This window comes from Penicillium coprophilum, assembly GCF_028826855.1.
Source record: "Penicillium coprophilum strain IBT 35676 chromosome Unknown utg000006l_segment0_segment0, whole genome shotgun sequence".
Classification (NCBI taxonomy): domain Eukaryota; kingdom Fungi; phylum Ascomycota; class Eurotiomycetes; order Eurotiales; family Aspergillaceae; genus Penicillium; species Penicillium coprophilum.
This window is the reverse complement of record NW_026622725.1, coordinates 1,512,023-1,534,153: the sequence shown is the minus strand read 5'-3', so window position 1 is coordinate 1,534,153 and position 22,131 is coordinate 1,512,023. Positions and strand designations below refer to the sequence as shown.

At 30.2% G+C, this 22,131-nt stretch overlaps 2 protein-coding genes across 2 annotated transcripts; both read right to left on the bottom strand.

Annotated features, from left to right (window-relative positions):
* Nucleotides 1-3,898: 3,898 nt before the first annotated feature.
* N7500_009521 (uncharacterized protein) lies at nt 3,899-4,755 on the bottom strand (the record flags this gene model as incomplete). The annotated part of the gene is made up of 3 exons (XM_056680660.1): nt 3,899-3,912; nt 4,491-4,569; nt 4,666-4,755. Coding segments are annotated over 3 exons (183 nt in total), but the record flags the coding sequence as incomplete, so codon positions are not given.
* Nucleotides 4,756-11,314: 6,559 nt separating this feature from the next.
* N7500_009520 (uncharacterized protein) lies at nt 11,315-11,788 on the bottom strand (the record flags this gene model as incomplete). The annotated part of the gene is given in 3 exon segments (XM_056680659.1): nt 11,315-11,413; nt 11,615-11,716; nt 11,735-11,788. The coding sequence occupies 3 exon segments, from the start codon at nt 11,786-11,788 to the stop codon at nt 11,315-11,317; spliced, it is 255 nt and encodes an 84-aa protein (XP_056528041.1).
* Nucleotides 11,789-22,131: the final 10,343 nt, after the last annotated feature.

Below are 22,131 nucleotides of genomic sequence, written 5' to 3'. Positions count from 1 at the left end.
CAACCACCAACCACTCCACCTAATATACCTAAATCCAATAAATCAATTAAGAATTAGATTAATTGCGGAGCGAAAGCGAAGCAACCCATATCATAAGGGCTCGGGTATACGTCACGTGACCTTGCTCCTATATGAGGTCCAAATCCATAGAGTTCTAATGCGGCGAAAATGTCATCGCTAAGAAATGGCAGAATAATTCTGCCGGCAGTAGATATACACCAAGCCCAGCAATTGAAATTATTTATCACATGATATAAACCGTCTGAATCTAAATACGATAGTGATTATATAAAAAAAAACCAGTAGCTAAGTAGGTAAAAACCTTGTCACTTCGCTCCACAAGGACTATCTGGTGGCTGAAGGCCACTAAGATCCCTTGTAAGGTAATTAAGTACCTATCTAATCAATTTAAGCCTAATATCGCGAAAACTACGCGTGAATTTAGGGTCCCTAAGGGTCGACTCCGGCGCCGATAGGAAGGTAGAAAATCCCTTTTTTAACGATAACCCACTGGTCGGAAACTAAATATCGAATAAGAGAAGGCTTTATATAAATATATCGATTACTTTAACGCTATTAGGGCCTCGATAAATCATCGATAAATCGCTATTACTACTAATTCAATTCTTAAAGATAGCCACTAAGACCCTTCTATAGATCCCCTATAAATTAGCGATTATTAGCTAAAACGTTTTCTTAAACGGAATCCTAAGTACTACGTACGATAGTGGAGGGCTCTTAATATTGAATAGGTAGCTACTAGACTGCGGATATCTAAGGATATCCGCACTAGTATAACTCTCACTTACTTTCCCCCTTATAGCCTATTATATAATCTTAATATAGCTTACTAATATTTTCTTACCACTAAAATAAGCGTATATTTAGTCCTAATAGAACCAACCCCTTAAATCGACGGTTGGCACTATGAAATTTTATAAAATAGATATATATCGAAGGTCTCCTTATATAGTATTTATAGGTAGTCTTATAGTTTTCTTAGTCCGATGTTATATTATAAAGGTAGCCGTAGATTATCGATTTTATAGTAAGTTATATATAGAAATATATATTTACCTACTATTAACTATAATAAACTTTGTAGGAAATAGAATATAGAAAATTAAAACTATTATTATTATATAAATTATTTTAAGTTTAGGCTTAAATAAAAGCTAAAAGTCCTATCTATCTACTAATTATTTTTTTGATTTATTCTGACTACTAGAACTTAAGAAATCTGAGATAGAAGTTCTCGAAATATAGACTTAATGAGTTTTGAGGTCTTACGGATATCTTATAGATATCCACTAAATATCTATAAGATATCCTTAAGATCTATAGGATATCCTCTAATTATCTATATTAATATATAATATAGCTAATTATCTAGGTAAACTATATTAAAAGTGAGATCTGAAAGCTTATTTCAAACATGAGACTTACGTCTTTAGTAACTATATGTACCTGTATATAGTCGATAGATCCTCCTAGGAATAAAACCTATACAATCCTTTCTGAATCATAAAAGTAAGTCTAAGTTAGAATATCCTAGTATATTTACTTTATCCCTAAAAACCTCTACTAGTTTAGATATAAGCCTCTTATAAGTATAATAGTAATTATAAGATATATTTATATACTATGGTGTGTGAGGATAAGATATATATTTTACTAGTAGTATCTAAGAGAACCTTAGATATATTATTTACAGTAAACTATATTATGACTCACAATATATTGCTATAAATCTAGGATATTATAATAAAGTCATTATATTATTAATGACTTTCTATAATATTCTATACTACTAGAGCTTACCTATATAAGGAATAGAGGATTCCTAGCTAGAAAAAAATCAATAAATATAACCTTTCTCACCTCTCACCTATTATTATTGTGAGCACTTTAGCAGAAATAATATTATAGCCTAATAGTAGGTTATAATATTTTATAGGGGAAGGTGTATTAGGTAAGCTTTATCTTATAACGTATTTCATATGCGAGCTGCGCACACAAGCGAGCCACGCAGTTCAAAACACATAGTAAATGCGATATATTCTATATTTATATTTCAACAACCATGTTATTATTTTAGCTCCTTGTTTGTCGATAGCTATTGATAAGACTTATTAGCACCATATCTCAATTTTAATGATATTGGATAGGTATATTATTATCATTTCAAAAATTACCGAAAATTACGTTACTAAAAACTGGAAATATATATATCTCAATTATAAAGTTAGAAACTTCCTTCAAATCCCGTAAAGAGACTAAATATCACCTAGAAAGTAGGAGGATATAGGGAGAAATCTTTATAGATCATAGTGGTTGAAATATCAAGTTGTAATTTATCGCATTTACTATATGTTTGGGACTACGTAGCTCGCATATAGAATACGTTATAATACAATATTATATAAGATATAGAGAGGTTTATACTTAGCTTAAGTAGATAATAATAGGTGAGAGGTGAGAAAAGTTGTATTCATTAATTATCTAGCTAGGAATCCTCCCTTCCTTATATAGGCGAGCTCTAGCAGTATAGAATATCATAGAAGGTCATTAATAATATAATGACTTCGTTATGATATCCTAGATTTATGGCGATATATTGTGAGTTATAATATAGTTTACCGTAAATAATATATCTAAGGTTCTCTTAGATACTACCGGTAAAATATATATCTTACAACTACTATTATGCTTACAATTATCTACTTAAGCTAAGTATAAACCTTTCTATATCTTATATAATATTATATTATAACGTAATTTATAAGTAAGCTACGTATATAAGCGAGCTATATACCTATATCTACCTATTGAATTTAACTATATTTATCTCAACTAAAACACTATTAAATTAATTTAACTAAATTGATTTATCTAGCTAAACACCTATTAATTTTATGCCCTATTTCTCTATAGCCACGACACTTTAGTAGGGCCTACGTATATACTTATAAACCCAGCGAAGGGCTTCTTTGTGGAAGGGGGGTACTTTATCTACTTCCACTAGCTTAGTAATTAACTAAGAAGCTTCTTAAACCGAGAGCCCTTACTTAGTGGGTATCTACTTCCGGGATTGAGTCCTTTTTTACTTTTACTTCTTATTTATAGTACGTAGCTCGCTTACTTCCTTCTTAAGTAAAGCGATAGACTATATTATGATTTAATAGGCCTTTAAGACCTAATTAATCGCCTTATTTAGGGGACTTAGTGGGCTATATAAGCGTATACAAAGTAAGGCTTTAATTAAGGAGACTTACTTTTATAATTGTATATAATTTAAGGGTGTCCTTAGGTCCTAATCGCTCCCCTTACTAGAGGGGGGGTAGGGATTCGAAGTCGAATATTAAGCTTCTTAATCACTTAATTAGGTATAAAAGGTACTAAACTAGCTACTATAAAGCTATTCTTAATAGTCTCTAATTTAAAAGCCTTAATTTAAGCGGATAGATACGCCTTAAGGAAGTTAAGTTTATCGATATAGTTAATTCTACTTCTTATCTTTAACTTAACTAGCTACCTATATAATTATTTTAATACTATAAAATAACTAATATTAAGAGACTATAAAAGATAAGATAAATAAGGAGGTATATAGATTAGTATAACCTTATTTTACTTATAGATCTTATCGAATTTTAGGGTTAAATAGCTTCTATATCTATTAAGTATTAAAAGCTAATATCCCCCCTTTATATATAAAGAAGTACTAGGAATAAAGAGCTTTTTAAGCTAGTGAAGTCTAATTTTATTAGAAGTCTAGCTACTAGGACTAACTTTAAATCACTAATTATTTAGGAGGCTATCGAACTATAATTTAATAAAGACTTCATCTTTAAAAATAATATATAGAGGGAGGGCCTAACCTAATATATTAATATATTTAATAGTAGTTATCTATTTATAATTTCTAGGTTATAGAAGTAAGCGCTAACTATAGAATTCGCTCCTTATAACTACCTTTACTATTATAGTTAAGCCTATAGTAAAACTAGTCTTATTAAAGTTATAAATACAAGGGATTTTGGTGGCCTTCGGCCACTAGATAGTCCTTGTGGAGCGAAGTGACAAGGTTTTTACCTAGTTAGGTACTGGGTTTTTTTATATAATCACTATTGTGTGATAAATAATTTCAATTGCTGGGCTTGGTTATATATCTACTGCCGGCAGAATTATTCTGCCATTTCTCAGCGATGACATTTTCGCCGCATTAGAACTCTATAGATTTAGACCTCATATAGGAGCAAGGTCATGTGACGTATACCCAAGCCCTTATGATATGGGTTGCTTCGCTTCGCTCCGCAATTATTAGGGTCGATTCTAAACTAGAGGATTATCTTTTAGATAAGATTAAACCACTCCTAGATAATCTTTAGGTCTTTATATTTCGTAAGTTTATAATTATAGTATCTTAAGAATTTAGAGGATAGAGAAGGGTATCTTTTTATAAAGTTTATAATCTAGTTTTCACTAACTAAAACTACTAGGGTAGTTCCTTAATATCAAAGGAGAAGGTTCGCTATTTCTTATATAGTAGAGAGATAGGGAGCTAATCTGTGAGAATCTATAGAGAATCTATTTCTTAAGAGATTCTTCTTCGATTTTTATCAATTTATAGGAGTTTACGCGAGTAGTTGTGTGTTATTAGACCCTACGTAGGCGTGTCCGAAGTATAGATCTAGGGATATTATAGTAGCGCGCTATACCACGAATTGATGAGATTTCTTGATTCTTAAAAGCCTGGATAGCTAATAAGATCCTACCCTCTTACTCTATTGAATTTCTAGAGCTTTAAGAGCGAATTGGTGGTATAGTGGGTGGTTAAATTAATTGATTGCTAATTTATAGACGCGTTTTGGGTGGGGTATATAGCTTACTTATGTGTGTAGCTCGCTTATAAAATATGTTATAAGATAAAGCTTACCTAATATACCTTCCCTTATAAAATATTATAACCTATTATTAGGCTATAATATTATATCTACTAAAGTACTTATAGGTTATAAGCCTGGCTTACTACTTATTTCCTAAATAGGAAATACCAATATATCGCTAAGCCTTTCCTAAATAATTTCCGAATTATATAGGGTGCTAAAAGTCTGTGAACACTCCCTATTTCTATAGATATTTTTATTTAACCACCTATTTTTAAATCTTTATTACTCCACTAATAATAATTGAATTACTTATTAATCATATATAATTTAAGATAATATTAATATTTTGTATACTAGCCTTTTACTTTCTTTACCACCTAGATCCTACTTAGTATAGATTGGATAAAAGTGTCGATCTAGCCTTAATTAAGAGCTTTCTATACTACCTAAATTATAGTATAGAATCTCTTCCAATCTATCTTAGATTTACCCTATATATAGAGTTCTAGATAGAGTTTAAATAGTTTTTTTTTTAATAGGAACTAGATATTCTTAATTAGGTTTAAATTGGGTGAATAGGGGGCCATTCCATGACCTAAATACTATGCTCTTTAAACTATAATTGTGTAAGTTTCGCTATATAGATCTAAGCGTTATCTTACTAAAAGATAGAGCTAGGTTTGTAGACCCTAAGAAGACCTTTTTCGAGGGTTTCAGTATAGGTCTACGCGTTAAATCTATATTTAGGCTCCTTTTCTATGATAACTAAGTCTAAGTGGCCACTAATCTAGATAGTACCCTATACTATCTATAAAATTTGTTTTCTATGAAGCTAAAGGTTTATAAGATTAGGCTAGTAGGTTTTATTCTTAAGTCGAAACACAAATTAGATATAGGAGTTCGATTTTCGTTATATAGAACATTTATCGGAAAAGATAATATTGTTTAAATCGCTATAACTCGACTAATTCTTAACAAATTTATATCGTCTTTTAGTATCGAAGGGCTTTAGAAAAATACGCTTCTTTAACTTCTAATACCTAATTCCTAGCTTTCGAAATATACGCTGTATAGTCGATTTTGGAAGGTTAGTCGGAAGTTTAGTGATTAGCTTATTCTAGCTAATTGTAGGGAACTACTATATAATCTAATAAAGGTGATAGATAGTAGTTTATGTAAGCTTCTTTAGCCTACCTTACCGAGGTCAGGATCGAAGAGATTTAGTGGATTTAAAGCGCTTAATGGTGTTATATATAGCTTAGCGGGAGCACCTAAAGTCACGGGCGATGTGCGCCTTCTTTTGACCCCGAGAAACCGCGTAAATAATTGCGGCACGCGTAGATTCTGAAAGCTTAGTATTTACACCACGATTTCCACTAATTTCTGTGCTAAAAGCATATATTTTGGTGGTGGTATGGTTGATTAAAGATGATAGGTTGGTGGTGTGGGGGGAAATAAAAAGTGTCAACAGACTTTTAGCACCCTATGTACTATATTTAGTAAGATACTAAATATAGTAATTACGGAGCGAAGCGAAGTAACCTATATTATAAGGGCTTAGGTATATGTTACGTGACCTTGCTCCTATATAAGGTCCAAATCCATAGAGTTCTAATACGGCGAAAATGTTATCGCTGAGAAATGGTAGAATGATTCTGCCGGTAGTAGATATACACTAAGCCTAGTAATTAGAATTATTTATCATATGATATAAACTATCTAAATCTAAATACGATAGTGATTATATAAAAAAAAACCAGTACCTAACTAGGTAAAAACCTTGTCACTTCGCTCTATAAGGACTATCTAGTGGCCGAAGGCCACCAAGATCCCTTGTATACTATATACTATTAAGTGTATAGTGATATATTCTCACAATTATATATAGTATATATTACTATATACTATTAAGTGTATAGTGATATATTCTCACAATTATATATAGTATATATTACTATATACTATTAAGTGTATAGTGATATATTCTCACAATTATATATAGTATATATTACTATATATAGTATATATTACTATATATAGTATATATTACTATATATAGTATATATTACTATATATAGTGAGCTATATATATACGTATACTATTATTTAGTATATTATATGTATATATCTTATCTCCGATATCTATAATATATCTTACTATAGCCTCCCTGGATAAGATATATCTCCCTAAGCTTAGGGGCTCGGAGAACTATATTATATGGTCTATTAGGGTTAAAGCAGCCCTAATAAAAGATAACCTATACACCTATAGAAACTCCTATTGGTGTTAAAAACAATAAGGCTATATCTATTTTAAAGCTTTATTGTGATAATAGGCCCCTCCTATATCTAAAAGATATAGAGAGTGCTAATAAGGCCTAGCTTCGCTTAGAAGCCCTATATAACCCTAAGGGTTTTACTACTAAATATTTAACCCTAAAAGATTTCTTTAATACTAGATTAATTGATTTTAATTTAATAGAAGAATATCTTAATAAGGTTAAAACCTTAGTAGATAACCTTAAGGGTAAAGGTATTAATCTACCTAATTAGGTAGTGATAGCCTAGGTTCTTAATAGTCTAAATAATAACTATAAAGGGTTTATTCAAAATATAACCTAATTATTAAGAAATAACCCTAAATTATATATAGTGGAAACCTTGGTTTCTAGCTTAATTAATAAAGCTAGGGGTAGGGAATCTTCTATATATAAAGGTAGTTATAAGGGATCTTAGTGGCCTTCGGCCACTAGATAGACCTTGTGAAGCGAAGTGACTTATTAGTAGTTAGTTAACGTATTCGGTAAGCGAGCTAGACACCCCACTTAAAACGCGTCTATAATTTAGCACTTTATCAATTTAACCACCCACTATACCACTAATTCGCTCTTAAAGCTCAAAAGAATTAATAGAGTAAGAGGGTAGGATATTACTAGCTATTTAGGCTATTAAAAAATAAGAAATTCGCTCTATTCGTAAGGTAGCACGCTAATTTAATATACCGAAGTTAACACTCTTCACCTATATCTATAGGGTACAAAACCGCGCGATTTCTTGCGCTAATTCGTCGAAATTAACCGAAATTAAAGAGGAATCTCTTTAAAAATAGATTCTCTCTATAGATTTATATAGAGCGGCCCCCTAGCCTGCTACTATAAAAGAAATAGCGAATCTTTTACTTTAATAACACGGAACCACCCTAGTGATTTCGGTCGGCGAAAAATAGACCTATAACTTTGTATAACGGTATCCTCTCCTCTCCTCCTAATTTTCGAGACACTATAATTACGAATATATAAAGTGCGAAGACCTAAAGATTATTTAAGAGTGGTTTATACTTATTTAAAATACTATCCTTTAATTTAGAATCGACCCTAATAATATTTATAACTTTAATAAGACTAGTTTTATAATAGGGTTAATCGCTACTACGAAGGTAATAATAAGGAGTGAATTCTATAGTTAGCGCTCGCTTTTATAACCTAGAAATCGTGAATAGGTAACTACTATTAAGTATATAAATTCGTTAGGTTAGGCCCTCCCTCTATATATTATTTTTAAAGGTAAAGTCTATATAGAATTATAGTTTAAAGGCCTACTAAATAACTAGCGATTTAAAGTTAGTCCTAATAGTTAGACTTCTAATAAAATAGGCCTTTACTAGCTTAAAAAGCTCTTTATTCCTAGCACTTCTCTATATATAAAGGGGGGTATAGGCTTCTAATTCTTAATAGATATAGAAGCTATTTAACCCCTAAATTCGATAAGATTTACGAGTAAAATAGGGTTATACTAATTTATATATCTCTATATTCCTCTTACCTTTTATAGCCTCCTAATATTAGCTATTTTATAGTATTAAAATATATATATAGTTAGTTAGTAGAGATAAAAATAAGATATAGGATTAACTATATTAATAAACTTAACTTCCTTGAATTATACCCCCTTATATAAATTAAGGCCTATAAACTAGAGACTATTAAGAATAGCTTTAAAGTAGCTAGTTTAGTACCTTTTTCACCTAATAAAGTGAGTTTAAAGCTTAATATTTAAATCCGAACCCTAATACCCCCTCTAAGTAGAGGAAGCGATTAGGACCTAAAAACGCCCTTAAACTATATATAATTATAAAAGTAAGCTTTGTTAATTAAAGCTTTACTTTATATAAGGTTAAGGAGTCCTCTAAGTCCGCTAAACAATATAATAAAATAGGTTTTAAAGGCCTATTAAATCACTATATAGTCTACTACTTTACTTAAGAAAGAAGTAAGTAAACTACGCGCTTTAAATAAGAAGTAGAAGTAAAAGCGAAATAGATCCCAGAAGTAGATATAGGCCGATAAAGGCCTCTTAGTTTAAGAAGCTTCTTAATTAATTACTAAGCCTATAGAAGTAGCTAAAGTACCCCCCCCCTACTATAAGAAGTGCTTCGCTAGTATTAGAACCACGTTAATAGGCCCCATTAAGGTATAGTAGGTATAGGGGAATAGGGTATAAGATCAATAGGTATTTAGCTAGATAAATCAATTTAATTAAGTAAATTTAAGGGTATTTTTGTCGAGAAAAATATAGTTAAATTCAATAGGTTTAGTGGGGTATCTAGCTCGCTTATATATCTAGCTCGCTTACCGAATACGTTAACGTATTTTATATATAAGCTACGTATATAAGCGAGCTACGTAGTCCCAAATATATAGTAAATATAATAAATTATAACTTAATATTTTAACCACTATAGTCTATAAGATTTCTCCCTATATCCTCCTACTTTTTAGGTAATATCTAGTCTCTTTATAGGATTTAAAGGAAGTTTATAACTTTATAATTAAGATATATATATTTCTAGTTTTTAGTAACGTAATTTTCGGTAATTTTTAAAAGAATAATAATATACCTATCTAATATCTTTAAAATTAAGATATAGTGCTAATAAGTCTTATTAATAGCTATCGATAAATAAGGAGCTAAAATAATAATATAGTTATTAAAATATAAATATAAAATATATTGTATTTACTATATATTTTAAACTATATAGCTCGCTTATATACGTAGCTTATATATAGAATACGTTAGTGACTATATATTGATTACGTAATTATATCTAGATTTAACGTATTCGGTAAGCGAGCGGCCACTGTAACCGAGCGGCCACCTACCTAAACCCTATTAAATTTAATTACATTTATCTCAACCAAAACCCCATTAAATTAAATATAGTAAAATCATCTATCTACCGAGGCACCTATTGATTTTATGACCTATTTATCTGCACCCACTGTACCTTGGTGGGGCCTATATATGTGGTTGTAAAGCCGGCGAAGCGCTTCTTCGCGGTAGGGGTATAGGTACTTCCACTACTTCCACTATCTCACTAATTAATTAAGAAGCTTCTTAAACTAAGAGACATCCTTTAGTGGGTATCTACCTTCGGGATTAAGTACGTTTTTATTTCTACTTCTTATTAGTAGCGTATAATTCCTTATTTTCTATAGTGAGTAAGATAGTACTTTATATTATAAGACGGAAGCCTTTTATAAGCTGGTTTAATATATAATCTAATAGACTTAGTGGACTTTAAGATCTTATATAAAGTAAAGCTTTAATTAACGAAGCCTATCGACGTAGATCTTTCTCTATAAAAGGGGTTTTTGGGGTAAAATTCTGGCTTAAATCACTACCCTAGCTAGGGGGGGGTTAGGGTTTAAAGCTAAATATTAAGCTTTGAAATCACTCTCTCTAGTTTAAAAGGGACTAAACTAGCTACCCTAAAGCTATTTTTAATAGTCTCTAATTTAAATACTTTAATTTATATAAGGGGGTATACTTTAAGGAAGTTAAGTTTATCGATATAATTTATCCTAACCTATATTTTCGATTTAACTAGCTAACTATATATATTTTAGAACTATAAAATAGCTAATATCGAGAGACTATAAAAGGTAAGATAAATATAGAGGTATATAGATTAGTATAATCTAATTTTTCTCACAAAGTTTATCGAACTTTAGGGTTAAATAGCTTCTATAACTATTAAGTATAAGAAGCCTATATCTCCCCTTTATACACAATAAAGTTATTAGAATAAAGAGCTTTTTAAGCTAGTAAAGTCTAATTTTATTAGAAGTCTAACTATTAAGACTAACTTTAAAGCGCTAATTATCTAGAAGGCTATTAAACTAGGATTTAATAAAGACTTTACCTTTAAAAATTATATATAGAGGGAGTACCTAACCTAAAGTATTTATACACTCAATAATAGTTACCTATTCATAATTTCTAGGTTATAAAAGTGATCACTAACCGTAGTATTCACTCCTTATAATAACCTTTATAGTTACTATTAAGCCTATTACAAAACTAGTCTTATTAAAGTTATAGATATTATCGGGGTTAATCCTAAATTTAAGGATTATCTTCTAAACTAGATTAAACCACTTAGTAATAATCTTAGGGTCTTTATATTTCGCACACTCGTAATTATACCGCTTTAAGAATCGGGAGGAGAGAAGAGGATACTATTTCACAAAGTTATATACCTATTTTTCGCTAACTAAAATAACTAGGGTAGTTCTACACTTTTCGAGGAGAAGATTCGCTATTTATTATACTATAGAGGGCTAGGGGGCTAATCTATAGGAATCTATAGAGAGTATCTATTTTTAAAGAGATTCCTCTTCTATTTCAGAGAGTTTATATAAATTAGCGCGAGAAATTACGCGTTCTTGTATACCACTTAGGCGGTAGCGAAGAGTCGAACATGGGATATTAAAGGTACGTGCAGCAAGAGAAATAGAACTGATATCTCCATTTTTAAAAGCCTAGATAGCTAATAAGACCCTACCCTCTTGCTCGATTGAATTTTGAGAGCTTTGAGAGCGAATCGGTGGCATAGTGGGTGGTTGAATTGACTAAGTGCTAATTCATGGACGCGATTTTAGAAGGGGTGGCCGCTCGCTTACCGAATACGTTAGATTCGCTAGGTTATATCACGTAATAAGAACTTTTAGTACTAAGCCTCTAGTACAGAGGCCTAGCAGAATTATTCTACTATTTCTTAGCAATCATTTTTCACCGTATTAGAATCCTATAGATTTAGACCTTATATAGGAGTAAGGTCACGTGATATACACCTAAGCCTTTATGATATAGGTTACTTCGCTTCGCTCTATAATTATACGAATATTATAATACTTAAATATAAGTATTATAAATTGTATAAAAATAAGCCTTTTAAAGGAAAATACTACTAACACTATAAGGTTATTAGTTATAATGCTAATTAATACCTACTAGCTATTATTTCCTAATCTAGCTCCTAAGGGCTAGATTCCAAGAGGTAAAAGGGCTAAAAAGACTATTAAACCCCCTATTTCTACTACTAAGGAATCCTTTAGGGCTAAAACTATAAATTCAATAAGCCCTAGGACTCCTAAATAGCTAGAATCATAAGATCGGATTATATCTAATATAGTAGATACCCCTAAATCTACTAAAGATATAGATATACTATCTAATCTATCTAATTTACCTAAATCAGACAAAGAGCTATATACTAGTATTAAAAATCAGCCTAATAATCAAACTGATAATTAACTACTAGATATAGATAATAATATAGAAGAGGTATATCCTCTATTATTGTATAGTACTAAACTATTAACTAAAAAACCACTAGATAATATAGGATTAAATCCTATAAAAGAAAAAGTGGATTTCATTCTTGATAGTGCTACCACTATTAGTACTGTATATAAATTGCAATATCTTTCTTCTACTGAACCTACCACTACTATAGTAAAGTGGGGTAAAGCTAATACTATTAAAGCAACCTATAAGGGTGATATATATATAAAATCTAATACTAGACATATATACTTATTAAAAAATGTTTTTTATATACCTAATCTAGGTATTAATCTTATTAGTATACACCAGTTATCTGATTTAATAGCCCTATTTATGAAAAATAAGGTATACTTATATACACCTTTAAAGAAAATAGTTGCTATAGCTAATAAGAAAGATAATCTATATTATATAAAAACCACTGTATTATAAAGAACTATAAATACTATAGTAGCTACTAGGACTGATCAACCTAGTATACCTACTAATAGTAATAATAATAATAGCTATATTCCTAAAAGGACTATAGATAGTAATATAGTGGATAATATACAAAAGTAGTATATTAGACTAGGGTATATTAATATATAGCCCTTAAAAATTCTATTAAAGGCCCTAGGGATTAATATAACCCTAGAATATATTAAGGCTTTCCTTAATAAAAAATGTAAAGTATATCTTTTATCTAAAGATAATAGATATATATATAGGAAGTCAAATAATCCTACTAAATTTGATATTTTAGATAGGATATATAGTGATTTAGGTGGTCCATTACCACCTACCTATAATAAACATAGGTATTATATCACCTTCCTAGATAAAAAATCTCGATATCTTTAGATTAGCCTATTATATTCTAAAGATAATACTTATCAAGTATTCGAAGATTTTAAGGTCTTTATAGAAAATCATACAAAAAGAAAGATTAAACAGTTCTTTACTAATAAAGGCAGAGAATATATTAATAAGCAATTTTAATTAGCCCTAAATAAATATAGTATTAGTTATATAACTATTCCTAGTTATACTAAGGAACCTAATAGGCTAATTGAAAGAATTAACCTTACTTTATTTAATAAAGTAAGGGCAGTGCTTATTCAGTCTAAAAGCCCTAATTATCTATAGGGAGAAGCACTCCAAGCTATAACCTATATATATAATAGGACCCTATATAGGGCTTTAGGATTTTTAACCCCTTATAAATCATTAAATAGGGTAAAGCCTAATATAACTAATATTAGGACTTAGGGCTCTTGAGCCTACTATTATATGAATAAATATAAGACTAAGCTATCTCCTAGAAAGGAAGAAGCTATTTTAATAGGATATAGTGATTATAATCACTATAAAATATAGGACTATAAAAGGTAAAAACACCTATGGTCTAGGGATATTACTATATGTGAAAATCAATTCCTAAAAGAAATATCTCGAAATATAGAACCCTATAGGACTAAGTTAATTAGTCCTAAAAACTTAAATTCTAGGGAAGTTAGTATAGATCCTAATAGTCCTATTAAGGACAATATAAGTAATAATAATAGAGTATTAACTAGAGGAGAAACCTCTAGAATTAATACCGACCCTAAATATAGGATCGAAGTTTAAATACCTATTTTATATACTATTAAGGATACTATACTAACTAATTATATTAGTTCTATTAAGACTAATATAAATAATAGGTTTCTATTAACCGCTTCACTATTAACTAAACCTAATAGCTTTGATAAAGCTATAAATAGTCCTAAAAAGGATAAATGGTTTAGGGCTTGCTTAGCGGAAGTCAAAGAACTTGAAAAATAAGAAACCTATAAAATAATAGATATACCACCTAATATAAAACCTATTAAGGGTAGATAGGTTTTTAAGAAAAAACCTATTAATAGTCCTAATCCGGATAAGGACTATATAACTGATAGTAATAAAACTATTAGATATAAAGCTAGGTAGGTAATTGAAGGATTTTAGTAAAAACTAGGTATTAATTTCCTAGAAACCTTTTCTACTATATATAGAACTGAGTCCTAGTATCTAATATTAATAATAGTAGTTAATAAAGGCTGGCACGTGCTATAATATAATATTAAAAATGCCTTTGTATATACTAATATAGATACTAAAATATATACTATCCTACCTATAGGAGTATATAATAACCCTAATAAGTGCTGTTATCTAAAGAAAGCACTATATAGTCTAAAATAAAGCCCTAGGCTTTAGTATAAATATCTATCTAATATATTAGCTAAATTTGACTTTAAGGTCTTTATATACAATAAAGGTATATATATAAACCCTAAAGATTAATATATACTAATTTGTCACGTTGATAATATATTAGTAATACACAAAGATTTAAGCTATATTTATAATATAGTAGCTAAAATAAAGCACTATATAAAGATAGAAGAAATTAGTATAGTATCTACATTCCTAGGTAATAGTATATCTATTAACTATAAAGATAAGATACTATATATAGACTAAAAGGGATATATAGAGAAACTATTAAATAAGTTCTCTATTTATAATAATCCTAGTTATAAGCCTATTAAAACACTAGGTGAACCGGGTTTAAAGCTTAAAAAGAATACTACAAATACAAGCCCATAAGATATTAAAGAATATCAGAAACAAATAGGGTCTTTACTCTATTTAGCCCTAAAAACTAGGCCTAATATAACCTTTGTCACTATATACTGTGCTAGATATATAAGCAATCCTAGTAAGGACCATTTTATAGCCCTAAATAGGATTTAGAAATATTTACTAGTATATCCTAATATAGGATTAGTATATAATTACTTAGGTAATAACCTATATATAAAGGGCTATTCTGATACTGATTGGGGTAATGATTTAGATCAACGAAAATCTACGTTAGGCTATATATTTAGCCTAAGCCCTAATATAGGGATTAATAACCCTATTAGTTAGAATTCTCAACTACAAAAAACAATAGCAATTAGTAGCTATGAAGCTGAATATATAGCACTAAAAGAAGCTACTAAAGAAGCTATATATCTAGCTAATATATTTAATTTATTAAATATAGAGCTAGATCTAGGATATACAAATAGTATACCTACTATCTTAGTTGATAGTGAATCAGCTAAGAAACTAGCTAAGAATCCAGAATTCCATAAACGTTCAAAGCATATTGAAATAATATATCATTTCACAAGGCAAGCTTTATTAGAAGGTAAAATCACTATTAATCAAATACCTTCTAAATATATACTAGTAGACTTTTTAACAAAGAATGTTAATAATATCTTGTATAAGGCTTTTATAGATCTAGCTAAGCTAGGTACTATATAAAGACCTATAATATATATATATATATACTATATACTTATATATGTAATCCTTATAAAGATTATAAGGATTAAGGGGGTGTGTAAGCATAATAGTAATTGTAAGATATATCTATATACTATGGTGTGTGAGCATAAGAGATATATTTTACCGGTAGTATCTAAGAGAACCTTAGATATATTATTTACGGTAAACTATAGTATGACTCACAATATATCGCCATAAATCTAGGACATCATAACGAAGTCATTATATTATTAATGACTTTCTATGATATTCTATACTGCTAGAGCTTGCCTATATAAGGAATGAAGGATTCCTAGCTAGAAAATAATAAATGGAATACAACTTTTCTTACCTCTCACCTATCATTATCTATTTAAGCTAAGTATAATCCTTTCTATATCTTATATAATACAATATTATAACGTAATTCACTACCGAGTGGCCACTACCACCGAGTGGCCACCCTAAAACCTATATATTAAATTTAAATATATATAACACCACTAAAACGCCATTAAATTAAATATAGTAAAATCATCTATCTACCTATACACCTATTAATTGTATACCCTATTTTTCCACACCCACTATACCTTAGTGGGGCCTATATATATGGCTATAAAGCCGGCGAGTCGCTTATTTACGGTGGGGGTATAGGTACTTCCACTACTTCCACTATCCTAGTAATCACCTAAGAAGCTTCTTAAACCGAGAGGCCTTCTTCGGTAGGTATCTACCTTCGGGATCGAGTACGCTTTTATTTCTACTTCTCATTTTCGGCGCGTAATTCCTGGTTTTCTTTGGCGAGTAAGATAGTACCTTATATTGTGAGGCGGAAGCCTTTTATAAGCTAGTTAAATATACGATCTAATAGACTTAGTGGGCTATAAGACCTTATACAGAGTAAAGCTTTAATTAATAAAGCCTATCGACGTAATTCTTTCTCTATAAAGGGTGTTTTTAGGGTAAAATTCTAGCTCAAATCACTACCCTAGCTAGGGGGGGGTTCGAAGCCGAATATTAAACTTTGAAATCACTTAGTTAGGTATAAATAGTACTAAACTAGCTACTCTAAAGCTATTTCTAATAATCTCTGATTTAAAAGCTTCAATTCGTATAAGGGGGTACACTTTAAGGAAGTTAAGTTTATCGATATAATTTATCCCAACCTATATTTTTGATTTAACTAGCCGACTATATATATATATTAGAACTATAAAATAGCTAATATCGAGAGGCTATAAAAGGTAAGAGGAGTATAGAGGTATATAGATTAGTATAATCTAATTCTTTTTATAGATTTAGTCGAACTTTAGGGTTAAATAGCTTGTATAACTATTAAATACTAGGAGCTAATATCTCCCCTTTATACACAAAGAAGTTATTAGAATAAAGAGCTTTTTAAGCTAATAAAGTCTAATTTTATTAGAAGTCTAACTATTAGGACTAACTTTAAATCTCTAGTCACTTAGAAGGCTATTAAACTAAGATTGAATATAGACTTTACCTTTAAAAATCATATATAGAGGAAGCGCCTACCCTAAAGTATTTATACACTTAATAGCTATTACCTACTCGCGATTTCTAGGTTATAAAAGTAAGCGCCGACCATAGTATTCACTCTATATAATAAATCTTACAGTTACTATTAATCCTATCGTAAAACTAGTCTTATTAAATTTATAGATATTGTTAGGATCGATTCTATATTAAATGATTGATTTTTATACTAGATTAAACTATTCTCTAATGATTTTTAGGTCCTTATATTTCGTATATTCGTAATTATAGTGTCTCGAGAACTAGGAGGATAGGTTAGGGTACCGTTTTACAAATTTTATAACCTAATTTTAGCCGACCGAAATAACTAGGGTGGTTCTATACTTTTTAAGTAAAAGATTCGCTATTTCTTGTACAGAAGAAGGCTAGGGTATAGATCCACATAAATCTATAGAAAGAATCTATTTTTGAAGAGACTCCTCTTTAGTTGTAGTCAATTTCGAGCAATTAGCGCGTGAAGTTACGCGGTATTATATTCCACTAATTTAGCGGCGGAGAGTTATACGTAGGATATTAAAAGTGCTTGTAGTAAGAGTAATAGAGCCGATATCTTTATTTTTAATAGCCTAGATAGCTAATAAGATCCTACCCTCTTACTCTATTGATTTTTTTGAGCTTTGAGAGTGTATTGGTGGCATAGTGGGTGGTTGAAAAAGAAGGGATTGAATTAATTGACGTGTTTTGGGTAGGGGTGGCCACTCGGTAGTGAATTACGTTACAAGATAAAGCTTACCTAATACACCTTCCCCTACAAAATATTATAACCTACTATTAGGCTATAATATTATTTCTGCTAAAGTGCTCATATAGTGACTAATACTAGCTATATTAATAATACCCTTACTTTCTAATAGATTTAACTATTCGATAAATAGATAAAACCTTAGATAGTTAGTGCGAAACGCCTAGTTTTATATAATCGATTTAGGTCCTATTTAACCCACTAATTTATCTAGTTTTATAAGCGGAATAATATTATTTTATTCTTCCTTCTTACTTATACTAGTTATATACTATAGCCTTTAGATATAGGCGTTTTTAGTGTCTATAAACACTAGTATAGTGAGGCTATTAAGGCTACTACAATAACTAGATACTAGAAGTTCTTAAAGGATAAATTTCTCTATTTAATCGCAGAGATCCATATAAAGACCTTTTGTCCTTATATAATTAAACTTAGGTTTAAATTAATAGGCCTATAGCCTATTAATCTAAGGATAATTACGGATAATTTAATATCGTATAACCTATATCCTAATAATCTATACTAGTTAAGTACTCTATCAACAATATCTTAAAATACCGAGTTTAGTACCCTAAAAACCGCCGAAAAAGTGAGGAGAATTAGCCTTTATCTCAATTAATATACCCCTTAGTCTTTACGATTTAAAGAAGGGCTTATAAAGCTTATAAAGGGTGCCGAAGTATAAGCTACTTTGGTAGTATAGCTTTAACGAGAATTCGATAGTGTATATTATATAGGTTTATTTCTTTAGTATATATTATAGTTCTTAATATAGAATCTAACTTTTTGATATATATTTAGAAAATAATAGTTTTATAAGATATACTTAATAGTCTTTTCTACCCCTATATATCTATATATAGGATTATTATAATATTTCTTTATTATTTCCTTCCTTATAGTTAAGGGTATATAGACTAGTCTATATATTAGAATAATTCCTTCTAAATTTCTAATAAGGTTTCCTTCTTTTCTAGCTAGTTCTTAAATCTAGTCCTTTTCTACTTTAGTCTTAATCTTTTAGATTAATTTATGATCCTATAGCTCTAGGGTAGTAGCTAGTATCTAATAGTTATATAAGATTATTCTATCTAAATTTTATCTTAGGATAGTGGGTTCTACTACTTTAGTTCTTAATTCGTAATCTAGTTATCTACTAAGTGTATCTACTTAGCTATTTTCTATTCCCTTATAATATTTAATTTTAAAATTATATCATACTAGGGTTTTAGCCTATTATACTTACTATTATATAAGTACTTTTATAGTAGTAAAGAATATAAGGTTCTTATAGTCTAACTTAACTACCACTATATATTTAGCTTCTTCTAGATATACTCTCTAGACTTAGAATACTAATACTATAGCTAAGAGTTCCTTATTATATATATTATTGCGGAGCGAAGCGAAGCAACCCATATTATAAGGGCTTAGGTGTATATCACGTGACCTTGCTCCTATATAAGGTCCAAATCCATAGGATTCTAATGCGGTGAAAAATGATCGCTGAGAAATGGCAGAATAATTCTGCCGGGCCTCTGTACTAGAGGCCTTAGTATCGAAAGCTCTTATCACGTGATATAAACGGGCGAATCTAAATCCAGCTGTGATCACGTACTCAGCATATAGTCACTTACTAACTACTAATAAGTCACTTCGCTTCACAAGGTCTATCTGGTGGCCGAAGGCCACCAAGATCCCTTGTAGTTAAGTTCTATAGGAATTATTTTTCTAGACTAGAATACTACTAATTAGTATTTCCTATTTATTCCTAGTTAGATAAGTCTTACCCCTAGGGTATAGTCTAATATATTAGTTTCTACAAGGGATCTTGGTGGCCTTCGGCCACCAGATAGACCTTGTGAAGCGAAGTGACTTATTAAGAGTTAGTTAACTAGTTAGTGACTACGTGTTGATTACGCTGGATTCGGATTTGCCAGTTTATATCACGTGATAAGAGCTTTCGATACTAAGGCCTCTAGTATAGAGGCCCGGCAGAATTATTCTGCCATTTCTCAGCGATCATTTTTCACCGCATTAGAATCCTATGGATTTGGACCTCATATAGGAGCAAGGTCACGTGATATACACCTGAGCCCTTATGATATGGGTTGCTTCGCTTCGCTCCGCAATAATAATAGGTTATTTATAATTAAAAGTAGCTATAATAGTCCCTTAGGTAAAGAGTTTCTTAAGCTTATTAAAAGATTACTCTACTAATTTATCATATATAAAGGGTTATTCCTTCTTAGTTAACCTATATAGCCCTATAGCTATTTTAGTGTATCTATCGATAATTTTTCGGTAATAATTAGCTAGTCTAAGGAATTATTATACTTCCTTAACACTTTTAGGTATTAGCTAATCTATAATACTTTTAACCTTATCCTTCTCTATCCCTAGTCTATTAGTACTAATATAATATCTAAGGAATATAGTTTCTTATATATAAAACTTATATTTCTTAAGCTTAAGGGTTACTTTAGCTTCCCTTAGCTTCTATAGTACTTTCTAGTTATACTAAATATATTCCTCCTTTATCTTAGAGAACACTAAGATATCGTTAAGGTATATAATAACAAAAATATCTAAGTATTCTTCGAGTACTTCAAAGATAAATCACTAAAATATAGCTAGTGTGTTAGTAAGGCTAAATAGTATTACTTAGTACTTATAGTGTCTAGACTTAGTTCTAAATACTATCTTCTATTTATATCCTAGCTTAATCCTAATATAATAGTAAGTATTAGTGATATTGTACTTTATAAAGTATTTTACTCCTCTAATCCTACCCTATATTTTATAAATAAGTAGTAGTAGGTAGCGATCCTTAATAGTGATCGAATTTAGATATCGATAATCTATATAAAGCTATAGCTATCTATCTTTCTTAGGTACAAAGATAATTAGGTATCTAGCTAGTGATTTTAAGGTATAGATATAACCTTTCTTTAGGTTATTGTTAATATATTCCTTAAGTATATCGGATTCCTTTTATAATAGTTAATAGATAGGCTTAAAAGTAGGTTTAGAACCTTCTATAATATTAATCTTACAGTCGAATAGTCTATCAACTATATATATTTGCAAATCCGTTTTTTGCTTCCACTTTGCTGGCCGCTCATTGGTCGATGGGTCTGCTACCACTTGGCGTCTACCCCATCAAAAATTGCCATGTTACCCTTTTTTTTCGCTTTTCTCCATAACCCTTGATCCGATTCACTTCAAATTTGGTGTGTATATAGGAGGAGTTATCTATTTGTACTCTGCCAAGTTTTATCAATTTCAGACTATAGATAGTTATGTTTCTATCTTATACCTTTTTTTCTGCCAGTCGTATACCTACCGCTATAGAGCAGAGCGCGAGCGAAGCTCTATAGGAGCGTAAATATACGGCGCTTCTCGCTTCTCGCTTTTCTTTATTTAATATTTATTTAATATTATTCTAATAAACTGGCGAATCCCCTAATAGATTTTGGTTCAGTTGAGCGAGGCCTACCCGGAGGGTAGGCCCGAGCTTCTTGTACTTAGGTAACTCTCCCTCCTCTAGTAGAGTGAATATATCCTAGTAATCCTTATACTCTTCTAGAATCTATAGTTCGCTATTAGTTATATATAGTTTCTCACTTTAAACTAGTATATACTCCGCTAATTCTTAGTTAGATATATCTAGTACTTACTCTATTACACTTAGGGTTTCTTCCTATTTTATTATAGGTCGTTTCCTAGCTTATAAGTGGTTATAGGGCCCCTACTCGATATATTTATACCAATTAAATATAACGGTTTTATTCTACTAGTTAATACTAGGGTTATATCTTCTTAACTATGGTATTCTAAGAACGATATTATAGTTCCTAATTATAAGAATACTAAACTTAATATACTTAGGGTACTTATTAATATTTATATAGAGTATTACGGTTTCTTTAGTCACTCCTCCTAAGAGTACTTCTCTATCTAATCCACTAA